This window comes from Chelonoidis abingdonii, chromosome 1 (genome assembly GCF_003597395.2).
Source record: "Chelonoidis abingdonii isolate Lonesome George chromosome 1, CheloAbing_2.0, whole genome shotgun sequence".
Classification (NCBI taxonomy): domain Eukaryota; kingdom Metazoa; phylum Chordata; order Testudines; family Testudinidae; genus Chelonoidis; species Chelonoidis abingdonii.
In genome coordinates this window covers 44,570,634-44,598,030 of record NC_133769.1, presented here as the reverse complement: position 1 = coordinate 44,598,030, position 27,397 = coordinate 44,570,634, and the positions used below count along the sequence as shown (strand labels likewise).

General features: G+C 40.8%; 1 protein-coding gene and 2 long non-coding RNA genes across 4 annotated transcripts in view; 1 reads left to right on the top strand and 2 right to left on the bottom strand.

The window, feature by feature from the left end:
* The first annotated feature begins 742 nt into the window (after positions 1 to 742).
* LOC142046764 (uncharacterized) lies at positions 743 to 24,694 on the top strand. Its single transcript, XR_012655775.1, has 3 exons — positions 743 to 907; positions 24,180 to 24,249; positions 24,347 to 24,694. It is a non-coding gene; the product is annotated as an uncharacterized LOC142046764 (long non-coding RNA).
* On the bottom strand, positions 10,894 to 13,621 carry LOC142046762 (uncharacterized). The gene is made up of 2 exons (XR_012655771.1): positions 12,353 to 13,621; positions 10,894 to 12,315 (listed from the first exon to the last, which is right to left on the bottom strand). It is a non-coding gene; the product is annotated as an uncharacterized LOC142046762 (long non-coding RNA).
* WASL (WASP like actin nucleation promoting factor) overlaps positions 19,218 to 27,397 on the bottom strand; it is an 81,012-nt gene continuing 72,832 nt past the window's right edge. For both annotated transcript variants that reach the window (XM_032768828.2, XM_032768829.2), the window contains exons 9-11: positions 25,209 to 25,723; positions 23,503 to 23,611; positions 19,218 to 21,922 (exon numbers count right to left, since the gene is read on the bottom strand). In XM_032768828.2, the coding sequence (XP_032624719.1) occupies positions 21,861 to 21,922; positions 23,503 to 23,611; positions 25,209 to 25,723 (686 nt within the window). In that variant the 3' untranslated portion in view covers positions 19,218 to 21,860. The remainder of the gene's footprint in view (positions 21,923 to 23,502; positions 23,612 to 25,208; positions 25,724 to 27,397) is intronic.

The following is a 27,397-nucleotide window of genomic DNA, read 5'->3' as shown; positions in this document are numbered from 1 at the left end:
GAATATTAGTTACAGTTCTGAGCACTTCAGCTATCGGAAACACTATGATAATTAGACGGGAACTCAGAGAAAATTAGCCAGACATTAAGTTCGAAAGGGTGTGAGTTTGTGAGGAAAACAAAGAACTAAATATGTTTATTTTGTTTCAACATTAAATAATATCTGTTCTACCTCTTTATATGTATTGGAAGGATATAAACACAAAACAATTGTTTATGTTCTCCCAAGCAAATAGAATCAGCTGAAACTGAAAAAATAAATGTAAGCTAAAGTTCTGGAAATATTCTTAAGATATCAGAAAGGTAGCTGTGTTAGTCTGGATCTGTAAAAGCAGCAGACAGTCCTGTGGCACCTTATAGACTAACAGACATATTGGAGCATGAGCTTTCTTGGGTGAATACCCACTTCGTCGGATGCATATTCTTGAGATATAGTCTATCCTTCTTAGGCAGGAGGTGAAAGACAGGTTGCTGCTTGAATTAAATAAATCAGATTGGACAAAGCATATAATACTATGTTGTGAACAATACTCGTACACTGGCAGGGAGGATAGAGGACATAAACTAATGGATCTTTTCCATTTCTAATTGCTTTTATAATATATAGTATAACCCCTTCAAAAGCAGTTGATAGCTGACTGAGGCTCCTTCCATGACTTACCCTTTTGCCTCAGTATCACAATAAATATGGTCTGTCTGATTATCCACTCTTTGGAAACCTCTACAATTCTTTAGGCTTTTGAGGCCCAAGGCACAATCCACAGCCTCCCTCAGGCCCATGGAGGTTTGAAATCAGGATGCTTAAAGGATGGACGCAATATGGCAATCTTACAGTGGAACACAGACTGCAACCAGGACGAGGCATGTGAGCCCAAGATCTTTTGCACCAGGAACCCATTCTAAAGTAAGTAAAAGCTAGAGTGAAATGGGAGGCAAATACGGAGGGAGCAAGCCAATGCTTGGAAAGTAGACTGAAGTACAAATGCAGGGTTCAGGGAAAGGGCAATGTAGGAAATTTGGAGGTAAAGAAAGCTATGGAGGGCGAAAGGGAAAAGGCAAACAAGCAGTGTGTAAGCCAGCAGGGAGAGGAAGAGGAGAAAATAAAAAGAGAAAAAATGTACAGAAAATGAAAACAAACAGAAAAAAAGAAATGAGGGAAAGTTGCTGGTAAAAAAAGTGTTTGTGTGAAGGGAATGGAAAACCTGAAAAAGGGAAGAAAAAGCAAGAAAACACATACTCAGCTTTGAGGTCAGTAGTAAACATTGCTTAATTTATCCATGATTTTAAACACTTCATTTAGTCTAACTGCCATAACGGGGGCAGGCAAACGGACATGGACCCTTATAGTTGCTGACAAGTTGTTCAATTTGGGTGCACAGTGCTGGGGCCCAGCTGTGCAAAGGTGAGAATTATAGATAAAATGTAAAAACAAGGCGGCCCTGATCACTTACTGTCATTCAAGATCTCATGGCTCTCTTCATGATGAAGTGTTACCCTGTGTCCTGGTCAAATTCTAATCTAGGACATTACATTCCGTCTACCTAAATTTCCCTGTTTCAGCGGGAGATATTGCAAATCCTACCCTCTGTTCACAGATGTGCTAGGCAGGAAGGTTTCCGGGCACACGTAGTTAATATTTTGCCACCCAGCTGCAGAGAAGGTTAAGATGATTTCCCTGCCTTGAAGAAGTTAGCAACATCTACAGAAAGAGCAAACTTCTCCCTTCCAGAGGTGACTTACAAATGGTGCTGGAGAATAATTTGCTTACATTTAACTAGACCCTCTTGCACCAAATGAATGCACACAAAAACATTCTGGGAGATGTTGTTTAGGTTAGAATGAGATTTGAGAGTTTATGTAAGGGTCTGAAAGCCTCACATGAGTGAAATATTGGCAGTTATGTTACTGCCTAGTTTAAAATCTCATGGGGAAAAAGCAGCACCAGAAGCTTGTATTTTTCCTTGGGCCCATTTCCTGTTCGCAGCTTAGGTCACATTCTGTACCATTCCCTTGAGTCATCAAGGCAGGCAAATAGTTTCCTCTGGAAGCTGACGGCCTCCTGTTTGACCTCTAAAGAATGTGATCCTTGGGTCAACTGCACTATATCCAGTAATCTGCTCTCCTTGAAGCTGATTGTAGTACCTTACAATGGAGTCCAGCAATGCAAGTATGTTCCTTACCTGATTTCATGAGATTCGTAGCAGGATGATGGTGGTGCTGCTATGGGACCACCTGTCTGATCACACTCAAAGCAAAGCAAAGCAAGCACTTGCATAGTAAAAGGGGTCTAATCTAACAAACCTTTCCCTATTGGAATCAACTGGATGGTCCACGTAAGTAAGAACTGAAGGGAAAAGCTGACAAGGTAACCAAGATAGCTCTGCCTCGGCTGTAACAGAATGAGAAGGAACTAGGTACAGAATTGCTGACTCACACACAACACTCCATTAGGAATGCATTACTTTTTCCTGTCATCAGACGTTGAAATGACTGAGTCACTGAAGAGCAGAGATACTGCAGTTGCATGAATAAGGAAGGTAAGGAGATTCTGCCACCCTTACTCACACTTAGCAGTACCTTTCTCTAGCGCGACCCCATTGAAATGGGGGAGTAGAGTACTACACAACGTGAGCAATATTGGCAGACGCTGGCCCTTTAGCTTTTACAGAGGGTATGGCTACACTTGCAGCTATACAGCGCTGGGAGTTAAACTTGTCTTCGTACAGCTGAGTAGGGAAAGCGCTGCAGTCTGTCCACACTGACAGCTACCAGCACACTGTCGTGGCCACATTTGCAGCATCTGCAGCAGCATTGGGAGCGGTGCATTATGGGCAGCTATCCCAGCGTTCAAGTGGCTGCAGTGTGCTTTTCAAAAGGGGGGTGGAGTGTGACAGGGAGCGTGGGGGAGAGAAAGAGTGGATTTTTGGAGCCAACACTGTGTCAGCAGCTGCCTTGCAAGTTCCAATCCCCTCCCCTACCCCCTTCACTCACTGAACGGAAACAGACCAGATAAGCAGCCTCCCTGAAACGGACCGCTCCTCCCTCCCCCGGCCTTGCTGCTTCTCTCCTCAAGCCCCCTGCCTCCCCCTCTCTCACTCACTGAAAGCAAACAGCAGCTGTTTGTTTTTTTCCTCACAAACCAGATAAGCAGCGGCTCTGAAATGGACGCCCCGTCCCTCCCACCCACCGCACTGCTTCTCTCTTCAAGCCCCCTCCCTCCCCCTCTCCTCAAGCATACACTAGCTGTGGGCATTCCAAAGGGAGACCCCTACCTCTGCTCATTCACAGCAAACAGGGGCTGTGTTTGTTTTTTTGATAAGCAGGTCCCAGAGTTCACGACAAAACAAAGAGCAGACCCTTCACTTAAAAGGATTATGGGAAGCTTCCAGAGGTCAGTCACAGCGTACTAAGATTATTCCCTGTTTACACTGGCTCCCCAGCGCTGCAGGAACAGCGCTATACTCTTTATTCTTCTCGGGGAAGTGGAGTACAAGCAGCGCTGTAGCCAGGGAGATACAGCGCTGTATGTGCCTTGCCAGTGTGGACAGGGAGTGAGTTACAGTGCTATAAAGCCACCAACAGCGCTGTAACTCTTAAGTGTAGCCAAGGCCATAGTTACCTGATAGTCCAGGAAAGGTGGCTGAGGTTTACAGGCAGAAAGGCAGCTTATAGGGTACATGCGATTTGACTTCACATCTTTTTTAAAATCTCATAATTTCTGTTCTAACCCCATGTGTGTAGCCTCACGTAAAGTTATGGCTAATATGCTCCTCGTGCTGCACTGTACACATGCACGTAGAGGGTAGCATGCAGATCCTGGTTGGGGGTGGGCAGGAATTGAGCCTCCTTGAATGTTCTTGAGAAGATTTGCCAAAAAACATATGGAAGACTCTGGAATTAGAGCATCTCTGAGTCTGCAGATGAAACGGCTTGCAGGCCAAAGAAGACAAAGACTAGCCAATCATCCTTATACTGTGACACTCTTAGTTCAAAATTCTTCAGTATCAGAATTATTTGTATTTCCAACAACATTTTCAAAGGGGCCATCAGTGGAAGCTTTACAAGATATTTTGCCTTCAGCAATACATTTTCTTTATATACAGCTAGATCCTGCCAGGTGCTGAGCCCTCTGGCCTGAACCAGCAAAGCAATTAAGCATGTGCTTAACTTTAAGCAGATGAGCAGTCCCATTAACTACCTACATGCTTAAAATTAAGCTCTTGCTTAAATGCATTGCTGCCAGAATGTTCAACCCCCTGCAGAATCAACCCCCTAATGTCCACGCATCATTGGACTTCTAGGGCAGCAATTAAAATATAAACAAGCCATTGTGCTCTGCTATTGGCTCACTGTGTAGCCTGGAGTAAGTCCCTTGGTCTTTCTGGTTTAGTTTCCCCATCTGTAAAAGGGGGATAATATTCACCCCCTTCCACACAAGGTGTTGGGAGGATTGATCAGTTACTATCTGTGCAGTGCTTTGAGCATACGTTACATGTGATTATCCCATTGACTTCAATGGGAGCTGAACAGACCCATAAAAAGAAAAGGACACTTGTCATCCATCCAAATACTAATTGGGGCCAACCCTCTCTACACAATGTAATTAGACATGATCAGACCAATTATATCAGTTGTTCTGAAGCATCCAGCCACTGCCGCTTCAGTTACAGCTTTGGAACTCCTCTAATGTCTTCACCCCAGGATAGATATACAGCTGCAACTTGAGAAAAGGGTTATGCAGTGAGTAACTGGAGTACCAAGTCTAAGCTTGTTAGCAGGTGTATATCTGGGCTGTAGGACAGCCAAAGGTCTGAAGGTTTGAGAGACTGTGGATTAGCCACTGGGCCAAAGGGACCCATGCCCAGGGGCCCCTGCCAATTGGGGCGCCCTGGAAAAATGGGCACCCCTGCACCCCAGCCCACTCCGCCCACCCAGCACTCCTCCCGGGGAGTGGGATGGGGGCATGAGGGTTTGCCCCGCTCTCCCTGCCTGCCTGGTGCTCCTACAGGAGAGCAGGGGAAGCCCCCATGTCCCAACCCCATTTCCCTCGCAGGAACACCAGAGGGAGGTGAGGCAGACTGCAGGTGGAAGGGGTGGGCCCAGTGCCCCACAAACCCCTAATCTGCTTTTACTTGTCCCAGAACTTCTCTCCCCTGCCTTGCCTGAGCTGCCAATTCCCTGAAATTCTCCCACCACTGCACTAGTAGGGGTGCTGAGCTAGACTTGATGAAGGCATTAAAGTGTCGGGGTGGAGGGAGGGTCAGTGTAGACCAGAACAGCTGTTGGTGGAGCTGCAGCACTGGGATGATGGGAGAATTTTAGAAAATTATCCATGAATGTATAACCTAAAATGTCACATCATTTCAGAAGACTTGCTCCAAGTGTTGAGATAAGCTCTGTGCTGCTGCCTTATAAGCATTCACTGTATTCATAACTTTCTGATTTTTAACACAAAAATCTTTCCTAATATGCCAAAGGCATTGAATCCTGGAGTACCATAGTAAGGTTGACATTTTAAAGCAAGTTACTTGAGTACGGAATGTTAGACCCCTTTTTGAAACAGGAACACGTAACTTTTAGAGAGACCATCACAATTTTAAAAGCAGCTCATCTGATTTGGTTGGAACTTTGAACTAGGAACAACCATGAGGCAGTTCAATCACCAGATAATTTATTAAAGACAGCGTTAAAGAAATTAAAAATTGGGGTTTAGATTGGAGCTGCTGTTGCAGCCATATCTATATCATCATCTGCATCCTAAAATGGTAATATAGATGATCTAGGAAGTTTTCAAATGCAAACATTTTGGTTACCATTGGCAAGATTCCCTGGATCAGCTCAGCTCAGTTTTGGAGCAGGCCTCCCCATTGAAATCATTAAGAGAATTCTGCTCAATGAATGAAAACATGATATATTCCATGATGTTTTTCTAGCAAGTCAAAACCTGATGTACTAATAGTTTGTGCACTGAAAGGTGCTGGAACTAAGGGTACTGCTGCACCCTGGCCTGAAGTGGTTTCCATCATATACAGGGTTTACAATTTGGTTCAGTGGCTCTCAGCACCCCCACTATACAAATTGTTCCAGGGCCCCTGTGTGCATCAACCGAAGAATTTTTTTTAAAGTAGTAGAGTGAGGAAGTAGTGTGCAACATACTACAAATAAATAACCTCCCACTTCAAAGCTCTAAATCCTCACATTGACCTTACCACTACATTGTGTCTTTGATTACACTTGGTTAGCTACTGGCATTTTTCTATTTTTTCCTCATTTCCTTTCCCATTTTTGCAACAACTACTGTCGAAGACGATCAGTAGTGTCCCCTTTCTCTTTTTCCACTACATTTCAGGAAATAAGTACTTTTGTTTTACATGAAAGAGGCTTTATTTCCTCAATGTTTGCTGTGGAATATTTTCCCATTTAACTACTCCTTTCAGAAAAATATATTGCACAACAAAAGTGTAAGATATCTTTTATCACCTTGTGCTCAGCCTATTGTATACTATGTCACTTTTTCGTGTAAGTATCTGTGCTGGGCTTAGCCGTGTCCAGTGGCAAAGCTGTTATAAGCATAATTCCTAATTCTGAACCTTAGAGTCCAAAATGTGGGTGCCTGCATGAAACCTCCAAGCTTAATTACCAGCTTGGATCTGATAGCACTGCCACCAGCCAAAAATTTCCAGTGTTTGGCTCACTCGGGGGTTCCCCCGGGGAAGGTTTTGGGGAGACCAAATGAACTCTTAGATGCCTTTTTGATTTCTTCTATTTGGGGATACACAAAGAGTGAAATATACCGCCTCCCCTTGTCTTAATACTTACTTCCTCCCCAGGCTTCCCTCCGTGGGTTTCTCCTGGAAATTAACTCTACTTCAACCCGTGAATTACAAAACAGTAGCAGGGCAATTATCTTCGCCTCCTCTCCTTCTTTTTGCCCCCTCCCAGTCTTTCCTGAGTAGTAGCTGTATCCTGGAAGGATTTTCTATCCCTTAGAGCCTCATTATGAAAAAAATATCCAACAGGTTTAAAAAGAAAGCTGTTATATAAAAAGAAAGAAAGACATAAAATGGTCCTGATCAAGAAACAATATACAGGGTCAATTGCTTAAAAGAAAATGAATACAGCCTTATTCAAAGATATCCAATTTAAACTTCAGCAATATACACATGTAATACAAAAAAACAATAAACCTATTGTTTTTCTACTTTGTACCAACTTGGAAACTGAAGATTAAGCTTGAAGATAGAAAGATCCCTCTCATAGCAGAGACAGACAAAAGACAGACCAACATTCCTCCGAGCTTTTAAAAATCCGGTTTCCTGATTGGTCCTCTGGTCAGGTGTTTGGTTCCCTTTGTTAACCCTTTACAGGTGAAAGAAACATTAACCCTTAGCTATCTGTTTATGACAAAAGCATATTGCAAAATTTCTTATGTTTTTTAATCTGACCTGGCATTATTCCTGGCATATGAGAAGTAAATTCACTGAGGTAAAGAAAAGATGCCTTTACTATTATCTGAGGGAGACTAAATCACAAGTCCATCAAGCTGCTTTTTCCTTCCCACATAATCTGCCTGATAAAGAAACAAAGAGTGAAGCTACCTTTGATAGCGCTACAAGTCAGACACCCTCACACCACTTTAGAAGAGAGTCATTTCATGATAAAAATACACAACAGTGAAAGATCTTCAAATCCTTGGGGTATATTTGAGGTGGAGCATCTTGATTCTGACAGACTGAATTGTTGTCACTCGAAACAAGAGGCTCCCATAGCCAGTGAAGTGATGTGAAACTGAAGCTGCTGCTGTAAACAAACACTGACTAAAACGTTACAGTAGTGATGGGGGGAAGTAAGCTACTTTTAATGCAGTTCTCACTGTTTTCTTTTTTAAGAAAGCCTGCTCTCTCTATTCTCTTTAAAGTGTTTTATTAGGAAAAAGGAGGGAAATCAGAGAGACATTTTGCTGTACATTCACTAATGTCACATATAAACACAATGGTTCAGGAGAGAAATATATATATGATTATTACAAAAATTTCCTAAAATAATCTATTCCAAAACTAACAACCCTTTTGTCCTTCAACAGAAGAATCTGCAGTATTTTCCCAGCATGCCAGTCTGCAACATTCAGAATAAGTCATAACTGATTTCCCCTTTTAAAGCATATTCTCTTTTGACAGTACTTAGATCCACGAGGATAGATTTATTGATTTTTAAATACACACAAATCTATGACAGATAAATAGGCAGCTACAAATGCTCTTAATGGCAAATGTTTTGTGGTTTGAAAGAGTTGCCAAAACTGTAGTATGAACTTGTGGGTCCCCGATGTATCCTTGTCAAGGATGGTGTTTGTATGAGCCTTGATTTCATTCCTATACTCGTGCGTAATGGGCACTGCCTGAGATAATGCAACAAAAGCCCTCATCGCTCCTGTAATTCCAGCCTTTGTTTCTGTTTTACACAGTCTGCCAAGTGCTCATATGCGCTGCAGATAAGTTTGGTTGTTTTAATTGTACATAGTGTGCAGACTCCTTAATACTCTCCCAGCTCCTATGCTAACTTTTGTAACCTGTATGTTGGCCCTACTCCCTCTGGTACAATGACACACAGGAAAAGAAATGCTGATATAAAGTAGACACACCCTAATATAACATCTACTTAGGCTGCTTGTGTGCTGAGCCCACTGAATATCCTGCTGATCAACATAGTCGTATTGTTTCCTTGTACTCCCTGTCGGTCTTTCTGTAACCATCTGCTGTCTCTTGTTTTAACCTTTGGTTGGAAGGTGATTTAACTGGCAGAAGGGACTGTCTTTTGATTCTGTGTTTGTGCAGTGCTTGATACAATGCGGTCCTGATCCATGACTGGGGCTCCCAGATCCTATCATGCAAATAAATAAGAACACTAAATATATGTGCAGAACACTATAGATACTGAACAGAGGGAAACATCTAATGGAATTCTCAACACATGGTAATAGCACCAGTTTTTGACAAGCTTGTACTTTAAGCATAACACCAGTTTAGCACAAATTTTTAAATTCAGAAACACAGGCCAAAAAGATAAATGCAGTAAAACACTTTGAAGGATTCTTTCTGCACAGGAATTCCCATTCCATCAGTACAGCAGTCCAAGAATTTAACTGATGAAGGCAGCACAAGCATTTCATTTTAATTTAATAGTTTTAATCATGTGCTGCTTTGGAAGGTTCCATGGATGGATGGCACAATGGTTAAAGTGTAGCATGGGGCGTCAGGAGAAACTGGCTTAATTCTTGACTCTGCCAGAGACTTCCTTTGGGACCCTGGTCAACTCATTTAACCGTTGTTCCTTAGTTTTCCCCATCTGTAAAACAAGGAATATAATGCTTTGCTTCTGTACAGGATTACAAGGGTGTTTGCGTCTTAATTGAGTAGTGTTAGTAAAATGCTTTAGAGATCCTGAGATGGCAGGTGCTACAGAAGTGCAAAGGCTTATCAGTAATTAAAATGGGTTAAAAACTCTGTGACTAACATATACATAATCTTCCTTTTTGAGAGCTCTCCTGAACAGGGCACGAGCATACTGCTAGTTTGCCTTAACTTAGCAACACGGAAGGCTTGGGCAAATATTTTATTTTCCTCTTCTTTCTCTAGTATTGCAAAGTAGATACTACTAAATTAGAACCTCCCTGCCTTAGTAATAATAAAACCAGGAGGTCAGATTTAAAGTGCTCTGTTTGCCCTTGTGGTTCTTGGAAGAACTCCCAGTCTCTAAATTGACAGTGCAGCTGTTCACAGAAAATTATTCAGAAAGATTAATAAATTCTGTAGCTGGTTCTCAGAATATATAGCAGCAGGACCGGCTCTAGGCACCAGCAAAGCAAGCACGTGCTTGGGGTGGCACATTTCCGGGGGCAGCATTCCAGCCATCCTTGTTTTGGGGAGCAGTTGTGCTCTCAGAGCTGCACCACTTAGATGGGGTGAGGGTGCTGTGCCCCCAGCTGCAGTGGGAAGGGGAGGCCCCAGCCCCAGGACACTGAGCTGTCAGGGCCCAGCTGCTACCTGGGGAGGAGAGGGCGAGTCCTGCTGGGCAGTCAGGGCTGCGCCACCTCATCTGCGCACTGGCTGCTGCACTGCCTTGTGCTGCCCCTTATATTGGGGCTTCTCTGCGTGGCCGGGCGGGGGAGGGGGTAAAGCCCGGTAGGTGCTGGGAGAAGGTGACATCACTCCCTCCGCTTCTGGTGCGGCCTGTGAGCCCCAGCCCCACCTGAGCTTGGGGCAGCAAAAAACCTAGAACCAGCCCTGATAGCAAGTCTGACAGTCTGAAGTACCATATAGATCAAGCTGTTCAGCTGAAACAGAGACCAGGCACCTTTTTACCATGCCACTGTAATATTTAATGTATCAAATGTAGGTAGAAAACTATATTGGAATGTAAAAGGAAATAAATCAATTTAATTTCAGCCCTATCCAGAATAATTTTTCCCCTACTGTCCTAAGATGATCTGAGAGGCCGGGGATTATAGATTGTGACTGTCATGCAGCAAAAATGTTATCACACACTTCAGAACTATTGGCTGCCCTTGCTCAAAGAACGCCAGAGCTTTAGCATGCATAGAGATGAAAACCAGGAATGACAGGCACAGGCAAGGCAGTAAGGTGAAACCAGCAGGGGCTGACCTACACAGAGCTGCCAGTATTAAATCCATCCTATAAACAAAATGCCTTCTATACTTAAAACCTCCAGAAGCCAATTAGTTTTTAGATGCACCGCTACCACTTGCTTTTGTCTTGCGGTTGTTAGAGGGTTCAGAAATGGAATTGATCCTTTAGTGATTTAGACCTGGTCAAAATGTGATGTTGCTCTTTTATCTTTGGGGAAGAAAATCTTTGGCAACAGTTCATGGCAGCCCAACAATGAAAAGTCTGATTTATTATGTACACAGCGCTCAATGACATGGAAAGAGATGATACAAGTTAGACCAATACTGGTTCTGTAACAATCATAACCTTGAGCAGGAGGGAATCATCCTCACTGAGGACTTTGTGTACAATAAAGTTTAAACCTCAACTTCTGATACTGTCAATCATACCAAGGCACATCTGGTATGGTGGTTTGGGACATGAACTGCTAGAGAAACCAGAGAATCCATTTCACTTATAAGCAGGCAGGATTAGCACTGGTTCTATAATTGAAAGCCAAAAACGTGGTTCACAGAAACTCCACGTCTTTACACGTAGTTCAGTAAAACTGAATGCACTGGGAAATGTACTGCAACTGGCTCTCCAGGGGTCTGCTCATGCAGGAAAGTTGGGAAAAGAGATTTTGAAAATGTCAGAAAATGAAAGTAAAAAGTTTAACAGGTCAAAGTGGCCTGACTCAGGTGTTAATGTTTGCTCAACCAGCCTTAGGTTTCTAAGTTACTGGACAACCAACAAACGGATTGGAGCATGACGTAGTATTTACAGACATGGATAAAGTAACTGCCTAGTTTAACTGCATGGTTTGGCACCCTGCAGTGCTTTGAGGTGCCTAAAAATAATTGCTGTTTCTGAGAATGAGACCCAGTAGCAAGAAAGAACAAAAACATTAGATAAGATCCATTCTATGAATAAATGTGCTTAAAGTTAATGAAATCAGATTAAATTTTTAAAAAAAATGTACTCCCCTTACCACAGTATCTGAATGTCTCATAGCCTAATGCATTTATCAGCACCTGTTATTCATCACTTCCAATTAAATACTATTATAACCATTTTACAGATGAGAAACTGAGGCACAGAGAGGAGTAAGGGCTTGTCTACATGGTACTCCAGTGACCTCCAACAGTGGTGTCAACTGTAATGCACACCAGTGTCTCACACACTAGTGGGCTCATGTGGGTCCTCCTGGCATGCACTAAAAATTTCCAACAGTCCTGCATTAACACAGACTAGGGAACTTTCAGTGCATGCCAGCAGGCCCACACGGACCAGTTAGCATGTGACACATTGGTGTCATTAGAGTTTACCCCCCCGATGGTGCCCATTAAAGTACTGTGTAGACAAGTCTCAAATGACTCGCTCAAGGTCATGAGGAATCTGTGGCAAAGCAGGAAACGTGAACTTTGGTCTCCTGAGTCCTAAACTGGTGCTTTAACCACCAGACCATTCTTCCTCTAGGATAGCCAGAGAAGTCAGCAAATTTAGATACATTAGGCTCACAGCAACTCAATTCAACTTTTGAGGCATTTGTTATGGAATTACAATTAAAGCTGATTTATGCCATATAGGCACAGTCCTTGGCAAGGGGCTGTGCAGAGATGCACCACCCCTGAGTTTGTACCAGGAGACATCTGTCTGAAGAATACAACATGCCCGATGCCAATGCACAGAAGAGTAGCTGACTCCCTGCCCTGCCCCATGCCAGTCATGCTCTGCAGGCCAGTGTGAAAGGGGATGCAGGCATGGCACAGAGTCAAATTCAGCCTGCCTTTTCTATGGACCACGTGAGCAGGAAGGGAAAGCTCTCCTTAGGACTCTGTCCCTGCCCCCCGACACATACATTGCATATACATAGAAAGGACTTTCAAAGTCTGGCCCTTAATGTGTGTGCCATGTGGCAGGGCTAGGGCTGATGAGGAAGAAATGGTTACTTACCTCACAGTAACTGTGGTTCTTCATCTCTACCCTATATTCTGCTGCTGGTACACATGCATCCTACACACCTGAGTTTGGATTCTTTTGCCCAGCAGTGGTTGTTGAGGGCCATTCCTGCACCTTGAGCGTCTTCATGCTTCCAACCAGGGCATAAAGAGCAGGGCGACTCAATCACTTCAGTTCCTTCACTAGCACCCTCTATGACTTATCAGATTCTGTAATAGCAGGCAGGAAATGCAATACACATGGACAACACATCTCAAAGAAGCACAGTAAGGTAAGTAACAGCTTCTTATTCCAGTGCTTGTCACATGGATTCCACTTCTGGTGACTCGAAAGCAGTGACCCAGACCACAGGAGGTGGGTAGTAGGAGTCTACCTAAACAAGGATTGTAACACAGCTCTACCAAAATGAGCATCAGATCTTGACACTTGGAATAATGCTGGGCAAATGTGTGCACTGAACCCCAAGAAGCTGCCTACATAGTTCTAGCGTGGAACATTTCTCGAAGAAATTCAGAAGCTGCTTGCACTCTCACAGACTGAACCTTCACTCTCCCTGCTGGGTCTATGTTGGCTAACTCATAGTACAGTAGAACCTCAGAGTTATGAACACCAGAGTTATCAACTTATTGGTCAACTACACACCTCATTTGGAACTGGAAGTACGCAACCACATGATAGCAGAGACGAAGAAACCAAAATAAAACCAATACAGCACAGTACTGTGTTAAATGTAAACTACTAAAAAATAAAGATGTTTAAAAAATATTTGACAAGATAAGAAAATTGTTTCTGTGCTTGTTTCATTTAAATTAAGCTGGTTAAAAGCAACATTTTTCTTCTACATAGTAAAGTTTCAAAGCTGTATGAAGTCAATGTTCAGTTTTAAACTTTTGAAAGAACAACCATAAAGTTTTGTTCAGAGTTATGAACATTTCAGTTATGAACCACTTCCATTCCTGAGGTGTCCATACCTCTGTGGTTCTACTGTACAGCTTAATCCAGTTACAGCGTCTGTGTAAATATGGCCTGATCTTTTACCCTATCTCCAGAACTTATGACCAACCTGGGGGCCATCTTAAATGGCTTAGTTCTATCTGAATAGAAAGAGTGTCCTCTAAGAACACCTAGGGTGTGAAATTATTTATTTATTTGAAGTACCAATGCTTGGCCATGGCTTTGCGGCAAGTATACGTAAGTTTGGGTGTCTAACACTGATGGCTAGATAAGCATAAGCAAGTTTCTCTCTCACCGTCCTGGGCACCCCAAGACCCATTATAGGGAAATACTCCCCTTTGTGTGTATAAAAATGGCTTACTGTAATGATTTCACTTGTTCAGCCTTTTCAAACTGGGAAGAAAACTGATGAATGGCCCTTTGTGGCAAGCTATTTATGGGAAGCTGGGCTTCCTGAAGAGCCCACATGCCCTGTGTTTGAAGGTTGTCTAAGTAGGCTCCCCAGTAGGGACATATCTGTCACTGACATCTGTGATGGCAACAGTGGCAAAACTGCTGCCCTGATGGTCATGAAGGGCTGGTGAGCAGCCAAGATGATAGATGCAGATGACTTTCTCCTGTAGAATTTTAGGTGCTTTCTTGTATAGGCCTAAGGGCGATATAGAGTGATGTTTTGTGACTATTCACCCATGGGTGATAGTGTTTTTGTCTATCATTTTTTTGTCCAAGTTCATTTGAGAGCATAGGGATTGTCTCGTTTGACCCACATAGTTATTGGGGCAATGAGTGCACTGAATGAGGTACACGTGTGATAGGCACACATAGGACCCATGGATCTGGCAAAGTGTATTGTATGTGTATGTATGTAGGGTGTGTGTGTTGATCACAGCACTGGAGATATGTTTGCAGGTTTTCCATCTGTTATGGGAGGGGTTGGCGCTATTGGCAGCTTGCTTTTGACAATGAGTTTGGCCAGGTTTGGCAGGAGTGGGGATTATTTGAAGACCAGAAAAGGGGGTTCAGGAAAGCTCTCTTTCAGAATGCAGTCCCTATTAAGTACGTATTGTAATTGTTTAATGATAAAGGTTGAAGGAACTGGGTATGTTTAGTTTGGAAAAAGAGGAGATTAAGGAGGGGTGGGAGGGATGTGATAGCACTCTACAAATACTTGAAATCTACCATTAAAAAGATGGAGAAAAGTTGTTGCCTTGCCACAGAAGGCAGGACAAGAGGCAATGGGTTCAAACTACAGCACAGCAGATTTAGATTGAATCTCAGGAAAAAACTTCCTAACTGTAAGAACAGTAAGAATGGAATGGACTTTCACAACCTCCAGTTCCTTCACTGGAAGTTTTCCAAAGGAGGCTGGAAAGCCATCTGCCTTGGATGGTTAGACAATACATCCTGCATTAGCAGGGGGTTAGACTAGATCTTTGTGGTCCCTCTAATCCTATGATATCCCCGATGGCTTCCAGTGCAGGCTGATAGGTGATAACTAGGAAGGGTGCAGTCAGAGGGTTTTTCCCCCTCTCAGGCTATTTAAGTGGCCCGTTCCATGATGAAATCTATTTCTCTGGTGGAGCATCCTTGTTTGCTGAAGGCAGTTTTAAGTGTGCTAAGGTCTGTATCCCAGACTTTCTCCTCAGAGCACATTCTAAGGTATCTTAGTGCCTGACCGTAGATAACAGATTGCTTGGTGTTTGGGGTTGTTACGGATTTGTGAAGTGTGGAGATCTGTGGGTTTCCTGTAGAGCTGACTGTAGGATGAAACCAGATAATCACTATGCTCTCGCATAAACTCACACAGAGAAATGATAAGACAAAACTACCATAGCACCAGTGGGCAAACAAACGCATCATTCCATATCTTACCTTAGTCCTTGTCCTCAAAGGAAACCTGCACTATACCTTCAAAAGACGAGCCTGGGATCTTAAATTCTTAACTTTGCTAGAGACACTAAAAAAGACATGGGATTTATGGCTTATTACAACCTAACCCACTATCTCCCCTTTTTTGTCCTATGACTGTAGAGGTGTTAGTGGGCCACTTCATTTTGAATAGCCTCTCAAAATATGAGTTACTTATACAGATCAATCTGTTCCACCTTGTATTTAAGCTGTGACCGAATACTTTCCACAGACCTGACAAAGAGATCTGAGGAGCTCAAAAGTTTGTCTCTTTCACCAACAGAAGTTGGCCCACTAAAAAGTATTACCTCACCTACCTTGCCTCTCTAATATCCTGGGACCACCATGGCTACACCACCACAAACAATGAAAACTCAACCTCATGGGTTCCTCTAAGGCTACGTCTACACTACAGGATAAATTCGAATGAGCTTAAACCGATTTTATAAAAAACAGATAATATAAAGTCGATTGTGCGCGTCCACACTAGGCACATTAATTCGGTGGTGTGCGTCCATGGTCCGAGGCTAGTATCGATTTCTGGAGCAGTGCACTGTGGGTAGCTACTGTAAAATAATGAGGCCAATAATGTCGATTTCCGTCCACACTAACACTATTCCGATATAGTAATATCGATTTTAGCATTACTCCTCTCGTTTTGTAGGAGTACAGAAATCGATATAAAGAGCCCTTTAAATCGATATAAAGAGCAGTGTAGTGTGGACGGGTGCAGCGTTAAATCGATTTAATGCTGTTAAAATCGGTTTAACAGCGTAGTGTAGACCAGGCCTAAGCTGTCTACTGAGGAATATATAAATCCTTTTCTATGTGCCCTTAGCCCAGACACACTAAACATCTAATGTGACCACATTAAGAGGCATTACTGACTGACATTAAGGACAATTCTTAAAGCCTGGAGATTTGTGTTTAGTTATTGTGACTGATCTCATTACCAGATCAGACTTTCAGGGAAAATAAATAAGATTTCTATTTAAGAGGAAAGGAAATTAACAGCTAAGTCTCAGGTTACAAAACAATGGGTAAACTACATAGCAAGCGAAGAGGCTTGAAGACGGCAAGTTTCAACTCATACATTGGCAGTGAGCAGCAACTGAGGGCATTTAGGATCACCCAGCTTTTTACATCCTTGGCTGGAAGGATGAGGACAATCGGGCTGCAGCTGTGGTCCCCAACAGACACTGCTGGCCAAGAGAACCCAAACTTGAGTGTGTTTGGCAGATGGATAAAGACAATGGAATATATATGTACAGAAGTAAACATGCGATTGTTTGCAATTTCTCTGTGGTGGAGTGAGGTGGAGGAAAAGGAAATTTTGGTACAAGAAAGTGATCAGCACTTGAAGAAAACCGAAATACTGCAGGAAGTTCTGCTTTCAAGAGATGGCATTCTCCGGATTTCCACTGAACCATACCCTGCCTAGTAAGCAGTTGGGGGAAATGGTTGGAAATGCTATTGTTCAGATACAATGTAAAACTCATATCCCAGAGATTCTTATTCATTACAGAACTTCTATATGAAGGTGTCCTCCTTAATCTTCTAGCTAAATTGCAGTTTAGTAAGAAATTTTCTACTTACAATTTCAGTTATATACAATACCATGATTACAAACTGTTGTGTATCATTGCACCAAGCTGTTGTGAAGCTGGTAGGCCTCACCCAAAACACTTTTAGGAATAAATTGCATCCCCATTGTATTTATCACCTTAAGAGTATTTGAGGACAAGGGGATATATATGAATATCTTATGCACTACTGCACAGTCTCATCACATTTATCCTTCTGAAGTTACACTCCAGACCATGTTGCATCCTAAACAGAAAATTGTAATTAGTAGCCACCAATATTTCCCCCTCATTTTCCCAACTTAGCAAAGAAGGACTCAGAAATATCTCCAATCCCCCTGCCCAAATGCAAGTTCAGCATCCAAACTGTTTGATTCAAGACTATCAAAACAGTCAAAACCGGGGGGCGGGGGAATCATTGCTTCCCTGAGCAATTTCAGCCCAAGATGCATAAATTCCGAAAAAGTACACCTTTGACAATATTGGCTTTCAATGAAAGAGTCAACTTTAGCTATTACTAGCATAGTTGCAGCAATTACTGAGTACCTAATGCTTTATACATAGTAAGCCTCAACATGTCTGAAAGGTATGTATTATTCCCCATTTTAGGGAAGGGTAAAAGTGAGGAACAGAGGCTGTGCAAGATACCCAAGCCCAAAAATACAGCTGGCTAGCTGAGGAGAAAGCAAGTGTCCTGACCCACCATAAAGGTGCTCTACCTACTAGGCTACTGTGCAAATGGCTGTAAAATTCAGCACAAGTATCTTTATATAGAAATAACTCCAGCAATGCTCAATTTCTTGACAATGAAGCGGTGAAATAAGCAGAATGTGTAATGCTTCTATTTTACTCTCAATGTTCCTGTTAGTTTCAAATCTCTGCTTATAAAACATCCGTGAAGCAACCTTACTGTATTCAATCAACCGCTGATTATATTGGAAAGTAGCATATACTGATGAAGTTTATTACCTCTTCTCCTTAGTGAAGAGGTGTTTTTTTTTTTTTTTTTTTTTTTTTAAAAAGCTTCCTCCTTAACTATGTAAACATGCACAGAAATACTAACGTCAGAACATAAAGCAAGGTTGATGCCAGTGTTTCACCATCAAATTGAATGAAAACTGCAGTTCAAGTTCTATTCTTTACTCTCGTAGCCTCAATTCTCTCCTTTCTCCCTTCCAATGCCACCCTAACGCAAGCCTCAGACAGAGAACTATTTAATACACAATAACTTAACCTTGTCTTGTGATGTTGTAACATGACAGTGTTCTATTGTGGGGAAAAAAGAAGCAAGTGTTAATTTCTTCCAAACATCCCTTAAACAATTTTTTGTTGTACTATAAATAAGACTTTATCACTGTACTTGAACTTCGGGAACTTTACTAACTAGACTAGGCATTCCTCTAACGATTAGATAAAAGCTGTTGTGATGAAAAGGCAACAGTATAAAAAACCCCTAAGACTCCTACACACATTTAACTCTTGAAAGTAATCCTAGTGAATACTGTCATTCAATATAAAAACATTCTTATTTCTCAATATTAACTAAATTGAGAGAACGTTAACATTAGTTTGTTGTTTTAAAAATACATAAACTAATATCTTGAATTCAACTTGCCCTACACTTAGGATTGTTGGGAGGTATTTTGGATCTCCAAGTTTAGGAATGGAGATGTTTAGATTACAGCAGAGAAAGGCAGAAGACTGCAAACATGGAAGGATAAGGATTCAATTCATAGTTTAGAAAAGGTCTCAAACTATCTTTTTGGGGTAAGAAATAGTCCTCTGAAACTCAACCATTGCAATATTAGGTACAAAGTTTGGATTTACAAGCCACAATTGTTTGACCTTGAAGTGTTAATTCATTATTGCACTTGCCTGTAGCAGCACTTGTTTCCAAGGGAGCTGCTGAGCAGCTGTCACATTTGCCAGCAGGATGGGGTGTTACGATGAGTAAGAGAATGTATTTATTCAGTGGCACAATCCAACTTTCCAGACATGAGAACTATTCAGATTTGAGGACATTATTTACTGCTTTGTGGTCCTGGCTCAGCAGTTGAAATTACTTTTGAAGTGTGTAAACAATACATAGAGATATTTTAAAAGCTGTGCTACAGTTAGCACTTAAAAAACTACACAGTTTTACACTATTTGGGTCAAATTAATTTTATTACGCTCGATGATGAATTGCCACCAGTGCAACATCCTATTCACTGTACATTTCAAAAATTCACATACTAAAAATTTCAATTTGATAAATGGAAAACTGAATGATTGAGAAGTTCTTATGAATTCCATATGTACAATAAGTGGCTAGCTGATATTGTCTATGCACAGTGTGTCGAGATACTAGAAGCCTCATGCTAGTTTGTTAATTGCTAAGGCTATCTGGACACAGTCATTTAACTGGAGTATATAGAGAGGCCTTCATTACAATGTTTAGCAATAGTGAATCAATGCCATGAAACACTCTTCTGCCCACAGTGCAAGTGGTGGAGCACTGAAACATGCAGCCATGACATTATTTTAGTTTAATTGCAGTTGCAGTCTTCATGCCTAGATTTAAGCAAATATTAATTTGGATTTTGTGCAGTAAAGTGGATATATTTTTATAGAAGATCAAATGCCTTCTTTGCTAAGTGATCCATGGATCAAACACAGTTATCCCAAGTATACAGTGTCTAACTTCCAGCTCTCCCAACACAGGGAATAGAGATTTCTTGATGAAAGCTAATTATTCATTGAAGTACAGAAATCTCAACTCCACAGGGGTTAAACATACCCTATTAAGCAATGTATTAGGAGAACATCTGGGCCTTGTCCACTTAACTTTAAAATGCCCTTAATGCTATAAAAAAGAGAAAATGCTAGAAGTTATATCAAAGCCATAAAATATTCTCCATATGGACATTCTTAAACCCACTGGACAGTAGCTTCCCCAAGCCTCACCATAGTCCACTCAGAATGCTCAAGCCATTACAGCAGCAAAGCCAGTACAAGTATTTCTAGCAGCAGAGAGCAAAGTGAATATTATTGCAAGAAAATGAGACCACTTGGAAGAGATTTCCCAAGTTACATGCTTAAAAAGTTACACTTGGAAGGGAGTTAGCAGCGCTGGAATAATTTAACTCCTCTCACACCAGTTTTCAGCAACATAACCTTTTAAATTCTTTTCTTCTCACCCGATTAAGTACTTGATCACTAGAGACTAGATAGCTGGGTTAGAAATCCCAAGCCACATCATGCAGGTCCAGCCTGTCAAGATCAGGCCAACACTGGGTTTCAGTCAATACAACTCTGGATAACTTAAATGCAGTTTGGTACCTTGACTATAATCAGAAAGTCTCAAGATACTATGTGTTAACTATACTCCAAATACGACTGACTTAACTAAACATTCTGTTATCAGTGAGATAATATGGTTCTTTAAAAAGAGAGTTTCTTCCTAAATCTTACTGCAAGTACAATAATTAGTGCTGCAGACATTAAATACTCAGGCTAAAGCAGAGTAGTGTATTTTAATAGGCAGATATTCCAATTTTTACCTCACTATTAAGTACATCTTATATAAAGGTGAAAGCTGTGAAACAAGAAACCCATTTTCCAATTATGTAGTCAAACACTATTCTTATGAAGAGGGTCCTTGATCTTTATCACAACTCTTGGTCTTAAAGCCAACGTATGCAGACAGAATATTGCAATAATAAAGTTCAGTACATATTTAAAGAGTATATTCTGATTTATAAGCTTTTCAACTTTTTTTTTTTTTTTTTTTTTTTAAGTGTAGGACTGGTGTCTTCGTGTTTGGTATTACCATAATCCATAAAGACTGCAAAGTAACACCACGTAAGTTTACTTTATTAGTATACTAGTGCCCTACACATTTTAAAATGAATTTAAACCCAACATTATTGAAGCAAGCATTAAACGCAGCCCTTCAGCCCAAAAAAACACGTAAAATTGATTTAAAAAATAAATCAAATGACTGTAGCAACAGCCAGATTACAGTATAGCCCCAGCAATTTAGGCTCTTCCTCATTCTGAAAGACAGCAGGACTAAACTGGTTTGCATCAAAGATGCCTTCACCATTGCTAGAGTAAAAAGCCATCCTGTTTAAACTCAGGCAGAGTGTTCCCTAATTAAAGCCTTCAAAACATCACTGCTATCCAACAACAGACAATATTGCTACAGTATAATGGTAAGTTATTAATTTTCATAACTAGCTGTGTATTTTTGTAGTTTTATGAAAAGCATACTAAGATTCGAACAACTGCAATGTTGTGATGTATTGAAAACCGTGCAATATTATAATCAGCCTCAACATTCATGTAGCATTGTATTCGAAATGAAGGGGCTAAATAAACTAAGAGCTGCATCACTTAAAGAATGTAGTACTATACTAAGTTTTAATAAGAAAATTTAGATACAGAAAAGTAGGGTATGAAAATAGTGTTTTCCTTCTTGCATTATAACTAAATTACATTAAGGTTTTTGTCAGTCTCACATATTACATTTAAACTCCCTTATTGATGGAATGGAAAGTATTCACATGTACACTGAGCATCCAGATGTAAACTTGCACACATTAATAGGGAGTAGCTTTGTAGAGGATTATGACAAACCTTTACAGATTAAATGAGGTATTGCACAGATTAATAAAAAAGCAAAAGGCAACAAAAATATACAGCAAATTGGTAGAACATTTACATGATAATTTTACAGAATCCATAGATAGAAAGTAGTGTTTAGTATTCCATTCACCTTAAAAAATATATATAATATAATATTTTGATCAATCCTCCCATTCGTCGTCATCCTCAAAGTCTTCTTCATCATCTTCATCCTCATCTTCATCTAGAAAAGGAGCAACAGTCATTTGAGCATTTACATGACAAAAAATATGATCTTTCCATTAGAAATCAATCAAGTAGCTGCACAGCTGAAGTATAGTTACTAGTATCACAAGAAATGAAACTCAACTCTGAATTGCTCTTATTATCAATACCGAATATACGAGTTCCAGTTCTGGGTGTTTTCTTCTCCAGGGAAGAAAAACAACAAAAAAAACACAAACAATTTTTAGATATAAATGTAAAAAATGTATTTTCAAATACTCCTGCCCTCACGCTTTTTCTTTGAGTGAGGTAGGGTGACAAATACGTTCTAAATTAGGTTTTCTACTTTTGCAAAGATGAAAAAACCAAGTTAGATGTTTGCCTCTCCAAATTTAAACTCCTACCAAGAAGGGTTTCTTCTCCCTTCAAAAGAAGACAAAAGTATTTCTATCATGCCCACAGAGCACTTGTGGTTCATGGAATACTTCTAACTTGTGTGTGAAGCTCAGGGGCGGCTCCAGGTCCCAGCACACCAAGCTTGGGGAGGCAAGCCGCGGGGGGCGCTCTGCCAGTGTCGCGAGGGCGGCAGGCAGACTGCCTTTGGCAGCTTGCCTGCAGAGGGTCCGCTGGTCCCGTGGCTTCGTGCTTGGGGCAGCAAAATGCCTAGAGCCGCCCCTGGTGAAGTTATATCTGCCTAAGCGTGAAGTATGTTTCAGTCTTCAGTTTGCTGCTTGTAGTAGTGCAGTCCAGAATTGCTAGAATTTCTAGAATTATTTTTTGACTAGCTGAAGTTTTTGTTTTTGTTTTAAATCAGCTAAGGAGGGCATGGCATTGTACTTAATGTCCTTGTGATGTTTCTCTGGAGTAAATTCGACAGTGATCAAGTTTGCAGAGGACCTCAAAATTAGAAGGTTCTCACACAAAGATAGAACCAAATTAATCAAAATGTTCACACACAGAATCAAACTGCAAAGTGACCTGTGGATATCAAAGTACGGGTATCTGCAGGCAGCAAGGGAAGATTTGGCAAAATGAAGCAATACAGCAAAACAGCTGTACCCACAGCATTAACAACAAAATTGCAACAAGGCAGGCATGAGCAAGTGATGGTAGTTACTTATTGTTTGGGCAGCACGTGACATTCAAAGAGCATAGTTATAGTTCTAACAGATGCATCTTCAGTTAGAAACAGACTCTCTGGCAATTAAAGGTTTTTCTGAATGAAGGACTCCTGTATGCAGTGTTCATTAATCTGGTATTGCACCAAACACTGGGCTGGACAAAATTACATTTAAGATCAGACATAATTAGTAATCACTTTCTATATTCTAAGATTTTACATCAGGTGGTGGCTAGTCTTAAGTGGTAATTTTCAATACAGCATTACTGCAAAGTACAAAACACTGGCCATTTCCTGACGAAGTACGCTAGACTACTGCAGATGGGCCAGTGGCTAGCTCTGGTGTATTCTGTTTCACTATACATCTAAAATCAGTACAGTCATCATGAAAGAAACCAAATGTAATTAAAATTTCATGGTCTACGGTATATTAACACCTACACTGACAACCAAAGCAAAAAAAGTTCCCACAAACCTACCTGAAGAATGAATGGCTTTGCTCCTTTTCTGCATAACTTCCATTAATGCACCCACAATTCCTGAGGTTGGCGCAGCTGTGGGTGGCACAGGCTCTTGGCCATCAGATACCTTGAAAGAAGAATATAATGCTATGATATAATTAAACGGAAAACCTTTATATTTCCAGGTAAATCCTTTAGAAAATTGAAAACATTTTCAGTTATGAAGGGAGATTAGAAATTTGTTGAGACTACAACCTCAGATATAGCTAGAGCTAAGAAAACTAAGAAAAAAGAAAGCTTGGAAACTCCATGTTTTCTAAATACAAATTCTCCCACTGTTTTTTGCATGACAACATAGTTCCAGTTAGTCAATACTGTGATTGACACAGTGATGATTAAATACATACAACTAAACTCGGCAAGCCTTATCAGGAAGAGACCTCCACAACCGAGGGAAAGTTCCGTAATGTATCTGAATAGGCAAGCCTTGTTCAGTTGCATAATGCTCTGTGTTCGAGATAATAGAAAACTTATGAAAATTTTTTGCTCAAGTTTGTTAACTAGATCCTAGCCTAGGCAGATAAATCCTGCATCTCTCTAATGCGGATTTATAAAATTGGGTACTGCACCCATGTATTAACAAGTTTATTACTATTTATACGTCTCCATACTTTTGAATGGTGCTTTACCGAAAGACCTGGTCCATCCCAAAGAGCTTAGAACATGCTCAGAAAAACCTAGAAGCAGACCAGGCAAGGATCTGGGGTAAGGAAACAAAACAAATATTATGTGAGTATTGCACCATCAACAAATGTTCCAAATTCAGGTGTTTTTGTTGTTGCTGTTTTTTTTTTTTTTTAAGACTATGTGACAGCAAGATGAGAGATGGTGCAGCCCAGTTTGAGAAGGGATCTGACAAGAATGAGTATGCCTGCTGCACTGGAAGAGGGACTGTTGGAGCTACAGACTGAGAAAAGCGGTCAGAACGAAGGGTGTTTGTATACATGCATTAGGAGAGGAGTTGAAAGCTGGTGCAGATCTATGAGCACGTGAAACACTGAAGACCGGGAAACAGTGACGAGAAGTGGAGCGTAAGGAGAAATCCAGGTGTTCTCCCCCATGGAACTCATCCTCTACAGTTCTTCAGAAAACTTTATTAAAGTATGGATGCTCCTGGCAAAGGTCACCACCACCTCATGTGCCATGCTGACATTACTAAATTAACATTTAATAAAAAATGTAATTTGATTGCAACATCAGAGGTGTAGGACTGCACGTTAAATCTATACTAGATAATTCCAATAAATTAAATTTTAATTTCTGTTTTCAAACTAAAATCTAGAAGAATTATTCAATTATTATTATTTAAAATGTCACTGAAAAAGGTTTGATTTGCCTAAAAAATAATGGAAAAATTCTCTGACGGACACAACCATAGATCACACCAGAGTTTTGTAGCCAAAATCTCCTTTAAGGATTTCAGAGGTGGGCCAAGAGTCAAATACTAGAAATGAAGAATCAATTTTAATTATGGTGCGGCAACAGCCAATACATAATATTAAAGAAAAGTGGCCTAGGATTTATCAAAAAACAAACAAAAATATACAACAACATGCCAATTCCCCATGACCGCCACCAAAAACAAAAACAAAAACACCCAACCCATTGGCTATTGCTCTCAATAACTTTGGAAATTTAGAAGATGACAAACAGTAGATACTTACTGACTTGAGCTGTATACCCTGTCGTATCTGGTCTAAGAGTGCATCTCTTCCTGAGCTGGATACAGGTCGACTGTTCTGTTCCACTTTCTTCAACTGGGCCCCTTCTCTGATTTGATCTAACAGTGCTGCTTTGTTTCCTGCAGGAGCTGGAAATTGGTTATCAATCTCTGAAGTGCAGCCAGGTGGTGGAGGAGGACCAGGAGGGGGAGGTGGTGGAGGCGGCGGTACACATGATCCACTTGCTGGTGGTGGAGGCGGTGGAGGTGGGCCAACTGGTGCAGATGATGAGTGCACTGGAGGTGGTGGAGGATACATCCTGTTTGGAGGAGGAGGGGGCACTGCTGAACCTGGTCTAGATGGAGGTGGGGGTGGAGGAGCTGCTGTGGGAGCTCTTGAAGGAGGAGGAGGAGGAGCTCCTCTTCCCCTTGCAGGAGGAGGAGGAGGACCTGAGCTATGTGGAGGTGGTGGTGGTGGAGGAGGGGGTCCTCCTCTGGATGGTGGTGGCGGTGGTGGAGCTGAAACAACACACAAGATAGTGCCTAGTTATATACTACACAAAATTCTTATCCCAAGTCATTCCATCTGAGATCCATAGCAAGGAGTAAAAATGTAACAGTGCCAAAACACCTTTGCCATGTCTTTTATAAGGATCTCTGTGCCTATACAAATTTTACTAGTCCTGATCTTGTTATGCTGAAAATATCGTCCATATGTCATCTTTCTCATGTATTTTAAAGGAAAAGAACTCGTATAATACCAGCTATCAGCACTGCACTATGTTTGTTAAAGAAAGCTATAAACCATAAGCTGGCGCTTGATGAGTGGCTTGTGTTATATCATTGGGTATGAATTTCCCTGAATATCCATAGTCCTTTTTGTATAGGGAAATATTTTAGGAAGTTAACATTAAGCTTTCCAAGACATTCACCTCAGATACACAGGTAAGATTTCAGGAATATTTCGTTTTTTGCTAAGTTAAAGGTGAGCAGGTCAAAAATACTCAAATGGAAACCTAGTAATTACCCTAAATATGGAGAAAATAGTATATTTTTTCAAAAATTAGGGAAATGTGTATTTTTAAAAAGCATGGCTTGTTAGTAATTCTGTAACATTTTTCTGATAATACTAACAAGAGTGACCATAATTACTTTCTTGCTAAGAGAAGATGGCACACAATATTGCACATATAGTTATGTTGTTGTGCAGGCCAATAGCAAACAATTGCAATCTTAAGAATTTACTCTCAGCAATGCACATTAAACCAAACCTGTTAGGATTAAACAGTGCTGCAGATACAGCATCTCAAATTATAGGCAATGTTTCTTGGTCAACATCAGTTTTTAATATGGCACGTAATATACCTCCCAAACTAGTGTCTATTAGAACCTGCCCTCTACCCCACATAGATTATGTACACAAGATTGGATTATACACCAGTTAGTCTATGGTTCTATCTAATGAAGTATTTCAATGCTTCTAATTCCCATATTTGAAAATACTCTGTCATAGAGACAGCATATGTGCATTTTGATAGTTCAGCATATTTTGTGTTATTCAATAACCCATCTTTGTACTCAGGCTTTTTCTGAGACAAGTTTCAGAGTTAATATTGGATGTGTAGAGAGTTTCACATTGGGAAGATCTTATTTTTCTGTGATTGTGTGTCCTGAGCTCTCCAGAGGTGCCTGAATGCATAAACATTAGTCCTGGATGGACAGACACATAACTGTGGAAAATTAAATTTTGATGCTTCTCCATTTATCTAATAGAAAAAATGCTCTATTGCCCATGTGAAGGTTCAACTCTTACAGTTTGAGTGTCACCACTCAAAGTGAATCTGACGTTATAATTAACTTGTAGATGCGGATTTGTTGTTTTTGTTTTTTGAACCGCCTTCCATCTTGCTCAGATCATGACAAATTTACTCTTTATAACAATATCCTTATGTGAAAGAATGACAGAAGGAAATGACTTTTTAGATGTCCGCCTGAATACATTTTTGATAACTCTTTAGCTTAACTGAATTTTTTATTGAAATGAGTTTATTTGAACAATAGTTATCTTCCACAGCATAGTATCACTTTATTTTCAACTGGGCTTCTTCTAATGGCTTGTGTGATACTATAGTTTGTTTACTTTATTTAAACACTTAGCTAGATGGATGGTCTTTAGGTTGTTTGAGAAGAATG